The sequence below is a fragment of the Caenorhabditis briggsae genome (genome assembly GCF_000004555.2).
Source record: "Caenorhabditis briggsae complete genome, chrIV, whole genome shotgun sequence".
Taxonomy (NCBI): domain Eukaryota; kingdom Metazoa; phylum Nematoda; class Chromadorea; order Rhabditida; family Rhabditidae; genus Caenorhabditis; species Caenorhabditis briggsae.
The window spans coordinates 16,692,547-16,699,776 of NC_013487.2; the positions used below are offsets into that span (position 1 = coordinate 16,692,547).

The window sequence follows — 7,230 nt, forward strand, 5'->3', positions numbered from 1 at the left end:
CTGGTTAATCATCAAGCAAGTTAGCTCTTTAGACAAAAATTGAAAAATTGGAATTCCCTCCAGCTGCGTCTCTCTTCCAAACTTTTAAAGGCGCATAACTCGCTTTAAAAGGAAGCTAGAATGATGAAAATTGAACAGAATTATTGGAAATTTTCAAGGGTTTTTAGATAATAAACGATACTTTTGAAAATTTGAGAGAAAAAATTAATTTTTCACGAAAATTTGAATTTTTGACCAGACAATTTTATATTGGGCGTTTTTTAAGCCTAATTTTTTTAAAATTTTTTTTGAAATTTTAACTTTTTGTAAGTAAAAATATATGCTCTTTCAAATTCAAGAAAAATCAATAATTTTCCTTGAAATTTGAAAAAGTTACGATCCAATTTCCAGAACAACCCTTTGAGCTCCCTTTGAGCCCCCCCCCCCCCCCCAATTAACGCTTCCTAATTACCTGAGAAAGAACTTTACGGAAATGGAAGAGTGTGCATTCTATGAAGACACCCCAGTGGTGGGTTCGGAAGCCACGGGACTCGCTGAGACGACCATGGACTCTGAAAATGTTAGGTAATTAAGGCTAATTAGGGTAATTAAGGGTTTTCAAATCAAATTTTAGTACTCAACTCTTGAAGTTTTTATCAAATTTTTTTCTCGAAAATTCTCAAGCACCCTTGAAGTTTTTTTCCAATTTTTTGAAAGTATTGTATATTACCTGAAAGCTCTTAAAATTTCCGATAATTCTGTTAAACTTTCATTGTTCTAGCTTCTGTTTGAAGCGAGTTATGCGCCTTTAAAAGTTTGGAAGAGAGACGCAGAGAAGCGAGAGTGCTCTAGCGTCTCTGCGTCTATCAATGCGTTTAAAGACCCATAACTTGGCTCAAGGTTGTTTGATTTTTTTGATTTCTAGCTAGATTTGTAGGAAATTTCAAGGACTACAAGATTATATAAAATTGAGATATCCAGAAAATTAAAAATTTTTAATTAATTTTTAGTTTTTAATTTAAAAATACTGAAATTTTTTTCGAAATTTTTTAAAAGTATTGTATCTTATCTAAAAACCCTAAAATTTTCAATAGTTCTGTTAAATTTTCATAGTTCTAGCTTCTGTTTGAAGCGAGTAATGCGCCTTTAAAAGTTTGGAAGAAAGACGCAGAGAAACGAGAGTGCTCTAGTTTCTCTGCGTCTCTCAAAATTTTTTCAAATCATCTACAAACCTTCCCAAATTATCACAAAGGGGATTCAGCGATTCCGGATTGTCCAACGTCTTCACAACGGATTCAAGGACCTGAAAATATTAAAAGTTTTCAAATTTCGTCTGTCTGTTGGTCCAGATGTCGGCAATTTAAAAATTTAAAAATTTTCAATATTTCATCTCTTTCTAAAATAAGGAAATTTTCTGTTTGTCTGTTGGTCCGGATGTCCCAGAACTACTAGAAAAGAATCTAAAAATAAGTTTAAAACTAGCGATTATGCAAATGCGCTCTAATGCAAATCGGAAATCTCTAAAAGAGATGCATCTAATCTTGATCTATGGTGTATTTTTTTTAGTAGTACAAAAAACTATTTTCAGATTTTTCACTTTCAGACAAATCCAATTTTTTATAATCAAATCAAAAAATTATGACCTCACAAGTTTTATGACCAAAATCAAAGTTTTTTAAAATAATTTTTCAGAAGCATTGAATATCATCTGAAAACCCTTAAAATTTCCAATAATTCTGTAAAGTTTTCGTAGTTCTAGCTTCATTTTGAAGCGCGTTATGCTCCTTTGAAGAGACGCAGAGAAGCGAGAGCGCTCTGGCTTCTCTGTGTCTCTCAAAACGTTTAAAGGCGCATAACTTGGCTCACGGATGTCCGATTTTATTGGTTTCTAGCTAAATTTGTAGGAAACTTTAAGGAAGATTATATGAAATTCGATCGTTCGAAAAGAAATTTGGAGAGAGAGAGAGAGAGAGAGAGAGAGAGAGAGGGAAACTAACCTGCATAAATCGGAGACCATGAAATTCGATTTCTTTGGACTTTCCAGATTGTTGGAATTTCATAAATGGGAAGAGCTGAAAATAGTCATTTTCAGAAAATCTTAAAATTTTTGAAAAAGAATCAAAATTTTTCAATTATGGACTACAATTCAAGATCTATTTCCATTCATATCTGCTCGATTTTTACCAATTTTTCCTAAAATTCTCTAATTTTTTGAAAATGCTAATTATCCCTAATTGCCCCCCATCTAATTACCTGTTTAGTATCCGGACTTTGATTAAAAATCATTTCAAAAATATTATAGGCGGTGTTGTTTAAATTCTTGTCCAACACTTTCCAACTTCGACGGATAATGTCCTTCTCTTCTGGAGAAAAACGGTCCAGGGCTTCCATTTTTCAAGAAATTCGATATTTATAAAAAATAGGATTCAGAAGACGTCAGGGACAAAAATCTGAAATAGAAATATTGAAAAAAAAATATTTTTTTTGGGAAAATGTCATTTTTTGCCTGTTTGAAATCCGAATTCAAACTTTTTCAGTTTGTCTGAAATTTGCAGACTATACTAAACATAAATAGAGCTTCATTTTTGTAGTTGACAACTTTTTTGAAAAATCAATCCCTGATGGGATAGGCCACGTGGAAGATGCCCCTCTCTTTGGGCGCCTACCTGCCTGTGGGGGCGGTGCACTTCCACGTGGCATGTCTCGCTTCTTTGAATTTCTATCAAAAAAGTGTCAACAACAAAAATAAAACTCTAGATTTGTTTAGTATAGTCTGAAAATTTCAGAAAAATTGAAAAGGTTTGAACTAGAGTTTCAAACAGGCCAAAAAATGCCATTTTCACTAATTTTGAAAAAAGCGAAAAAATTTTTCTAGAAAATGCTAAAAGTAAAAAAAATGCAGAAGACGTTCCTCTTCTTCAGAATCTCAGAATCTAATAGAAGACGTCTTCGTCTACACGTCTTCTAAAGAAGATGAGAAGAGCAAGAGGGGAGGAAAAGGGGAGGGGACAAAAAGTGGGCGGAGCTTCAGACGGAAACGGAGACAGAAAATGGAAATTAGATTTCGAAGAAGAAGGAGAAGGGCATAAGGGGGAATTCTGAAAAATTGGGAACATCTTGTTTGTCGAAAATAGCAAAAAAATATTTTTTTTTGAAAAAAAAAATTTTTTCCCAAAAATTAATTTTTATTAAAAAAATTTTTAAGCTATATTTTTTCCCAAAAGTAGTGTGAAAATCAAAATTTCCGGATTTGTCACATAGTGATTTCTGAATAGCTCTTCTAATTTTCTATAAAACATTTTTCTGATTTGTCATTTTTTAGGATTACTGGAACTATATTTTTTTTTATTCAAAAAAAAACATAAAAGTTGGAAAAGTAGATCATGCGGATTATATATTTTTCATAAAGTACAAAAAATCTGAAGATTTGAAAAAAAAAGTGATATGAAATTGATAAAAAATGATATCAGATGAGACATTATATAGAGGATATCCGATTGATTTCAGTGAACTTACAACTCGAGAAATTAGAAATTTTGCAAAAAAAAAAGGAATTAAGGAAGTTAAATCTGAGAAATCTAGATATATTTTTGATTTTTTGAAAATTTGAATTTAAAAAAAAATTTTGAAAAAAACTTTTTTTGGAATTTTTCGAAAGTATTGTATACCACCTGAAAGCCTCTGAAATTTCCAATAATTCTGTCAAACTTTCATTGTTCTAGCTTCCGTTTGAAGCGAGTTATGCGTCGTTAAAAGTTTGGAAGAGAGACGCAGAGAAGCGAGAGTGCTCTAGTTTCTCTGTGTCTCTCAAAACTGTTTAAAGACGCATAACTTGGCTTAAAGTTGTTCAATGTTAATTATTTTTAGCTAGCTTTGTAGGCTATTTCAAGGGCCACATGATTATATAACATTCAAGAAGATAATTTTTTCGATTTTTCGGAAAATTTTTTGAAATTTTTTTTGGAATTTTTCAATAGTACTGTATATCTTCTGGAAGCCCTTAAAATTTGCACAAATCCTGTCAAATTTTCATAGTTCTAACGTTCCGTTTGAAGCGAGTAATGCGCCTTCAAACATTTAGAAGAGAGACGCAGAGAAGCGAGAGTGCTCTAGCTTCTCTGCGTCTCTCAAAAATGTTCAAATGCGCATAACTTGACTCAAAATTGTTCAATTTTAATTATTTTTTGCTAGATTTGTAGAACATTTTAAGAGCTACAAGAATATGTAAAATTCGAGAAAACAAAATAATTTTCGCCAGATGCATGTCTTAACCTCCTCTCTCATAGTCGTAATCATGTTTTACCCTCACTCCATTTCTCCAGCTGAACGTGATTTTTTTAAAATATATACACCCTCCCCCAACCCATTTATAATAGCAAAAATAAATATTTTTGATTAAATTCTGGCAAAGACCCAAAATAATTGGGTTTCTAGATAAATAAGTGGTACTAGGTGGTGTACAAATAATATACTTAGATTAGGAAATTAGTGGAAAAAAAATCATTTCGTCAAAGATTGGGTACACTTTTACTGGGTGAAAATCGGTCAGAAAAACCTGAAAAATTAGCGAAAACAAGCCAAAAAAAATTGTATTGTATTGTATTTATTACGTAAAAAATACGTGGAAGATACGTGGAAAATGCTACAAATCTGAAAATACAGGCAAAAATGTAGCAAGAAATCTAAAAATAAAGCTGAAAATCTGTAAGCCCACAAGCCACGCAAGCCCACAAGCCCACAAGCCCACAAGCCTACAAGCCCACAAGCCCACAAGCCCACAAGCCCACAAGCCCACAAGCCCACAAGCCCACAAGCCTACAAGCCCACAAGCCCACAAGCCCACAAGCCCACAAGCCCACAAGCCTACAAGCCGACAAGCCTACAAGCCCACAAGCCCACAAGCCCACAAGCCCACAAGCCCACAAGCCCACAAGCCCACAAGCCTACAAGCCCACAAGGCCACAAGCCTACAAGGCCACAAGCCTACAAGCCCACAAGCCTACAAGCCCACAAGCCCACAAGCCCACAAGGCTACAAGCCCACAAGCCCACAAGCCCACACACACACACGCACACAGACACACACACACACACACACACACAGGTTTTTAACATTTTCATTTTTCAGCTCATTGATCTGAAAAAAAATGTGTCTAAAAAGTCTCAAATTTTCAGCCCAAAATATGTCTAAAATAAGAACGAGGAAGTTCCTTAAAAAGGACCAAAAAATTCTCTCCCAGGGGAGAAATGCATAAATCTTTGGAAAAAAGATTTATCTTATTTTTAACAAGTAGGTGAGTTTCTGAATTTCCTCAAAAAAAAAAGTTGGACCCAAAAAGAAGCCGGAACCAAAAAAAAGGAGAAGAAGATGTTGGAAAATGATATTCCCTCTCAAAAATTTTTCTCTCACTTTTTTTTTCTTTTTTTCCTCAAAGTGTTCCAACAAATTTCGTTTGAAAGCCCTTGAGGGCAAATTGAAGGGAAAAAAGAAGTTTCTTTGTTGGTTAGATTGAAAAGAGAGAGAGCCTTATTTCATTTCCGAGCGAGAGAATTTTTGAAAAAATGGAATATATAGTATACACTTTAAGCTCAATTATCTCAATTTCTGTAAGAGATATCAAAAATTAGTCAACTGATAAAATATTGACAACACTATGGTAAATATTTTATCAGTTTACCACTTTTTGATATCTCTTACAATAACCGAGATATATAGGCTCAAAGTTTGGGGAGAAGTGCCACTTTGAGCTCAACTATCTCGGTTCCTATAAGAGATATCAAAAATCTGTCAACTGATAAAATATTGATAACATCATGATAAGCAACTCATTAGTTGACAAGTTTCTGATATATGTTGTAGGAACCGAGATAGTTAAGCACAGAGTACATATAAAGGGTGGGCTTCTAGTTCACAGTCAAAACATGTGGTTGGGTGTATTTTTTTTAATTTTAAAAATTGAAGAAATCCTAACTTTCATTTTTTATTAATTAGAAAAATTCATGAAATATCAATTTTTTGAGGAAAAAAAAAAGCTTTTTCGGGGTCCTTTATCTCTTTTTTTTTTTTGCTAAATTACCAGTCGGTTTAGGCCCCTTCGGGGCTAAATCTCCTGGCCTCCGGTCGCCCTCCACCATCGCCCTTTCTGCCCACCCACTTTATGAAACCAAGGAACGTCTCCAGAAGACTTCAAAATCAAAGTTTCGAAAAACCAAAAGTTCGGGCATCAACTAAGACACAATTCTGATCTATCTGTCCAAGTTTCAGCTTGATCGGTTAACTTTGAATGGGTGATAAGGTGTGCTACATACATACGCACATATAGAATCTGGTGAATGTTATTAGTAATGATACTATAAATCTTTCTAGAAGTAACTAGAAAAAATTATTCTTCCCGGAATGACGTTTTCTGTCATAGATCCCTTTTTTTTCAAAAAGATTATGTATGTATACAGAAAAGTAGATCCTCCCCGCATAATAATTAATCCCTTATAACACTTATTTTTAACTTTTTTTGTTAGTTAAGACACCTGACTACATACTTGTCTTCCAGGGAAATATGAAAACACGAGTCACATAGAAAAGAGAAAATTAATTAAAACAATTCATTAGGAATACAGTTTATTTCCTTAAAAGTCTCAGAATTTCGAAATTCGAGATTTTCTACTTTCAAAATTTAAGAATCTTAAAATCTAGGATTTTCGAAATTTGAGATTTTTAGAGTTTCAAAAAAAATTTCAGAATTTCAAATTATCGGAATTTCAGATTTTTAAATTTCCAGAATACCGAAATTTCAGAATCCCAGAATTTCAGAATTTCAAAATCTCGAAATCTTAACATTTCAGACATTTCTGACATTTTCAAAACATCAGAATCTCAGAATATCATATTTCCAGAAAATCGATTTTTCAGAATTTCAAATTATCGGAATTTCAGATTTTTAGATTTCCAGACTACCGAAATTTCAGAATCCCAGAATTTCAGAATTTCAAAATTTCGAAATCTTAACATTTCAGACATTTCTGACATTTTCAAAACATCAGAATCTCAGAATATCATATTTCCAGAAAATCGATTTTTCAGAATTTCAAAACATCAGAATCTCAGAATATCATATTTCCAGAAAATCGATTTTTCAGAATCCCAGAATTTCAGAATTTCAAAATCTCGAAATCTTAACATTTCAGACATTTCTGACATTTTCAAAACATCAGAATCTCAGAATATCATATTTCCAGAAAATCGATTTTTCAG

At 33.1% G+C, this 7,230-nt stretch overlaps 2 protein-coding genes across 2 annotated transcripts in view; one reads left to right on the plus strand and one right to left on the minus strand.

Annotated features, from left to right (window-relative positions):
• Cbr-glb-7 overlaps positions 1 to 2,370 on the minus strand; it is a gene marked incomplete at both ends in the record, with an annotated part of 5,018 nt that extends 2,648 nt beyond the window's left edge. Inside the window, 4 exons of the mRNA XM_002634837.1 lie at positions 452 to 551; positions 1,212 to 1,282; positions 1,977 to 2,051; positions 2,233 to 2,370. Coding sequence (XP_002634883.1) covers positions 452 to 551; positions 1,212 to 1,282; positions 1,977 to 2,051; positions 2,233 to 2,370 — 384 coding nt within the window. The remainder of the gene's footprint in view (positions 1 to 451; positions 552 to 1,211; positions 1,283 to 1,976; positions 2,052 to 2,232) is intronic.
• A 1,903-nt stretch (positions 2,371 to 4,273) lies between these two features.
• On the plus strand, positions 4,274 to 5,169 carry CBG10550 (the record flags this gene model as incomplete). Its single annotated transcript, XM_002634836.1, has 3 exons — positions 4,274 to 4,307; positions 4,689 to 5,082; positions 5,154 to 5,169. 3 exons carry the CDS (start codon positions 4,274 to 4,276, stop codon positions 5,167 to 5,169), a joined length of 444 nt encoding a protein of 147 aa, XP_002634882.1.
• Between the last annotated feature and the right edge of the window lie 2,061 nt (positions 5,170 to 7,230).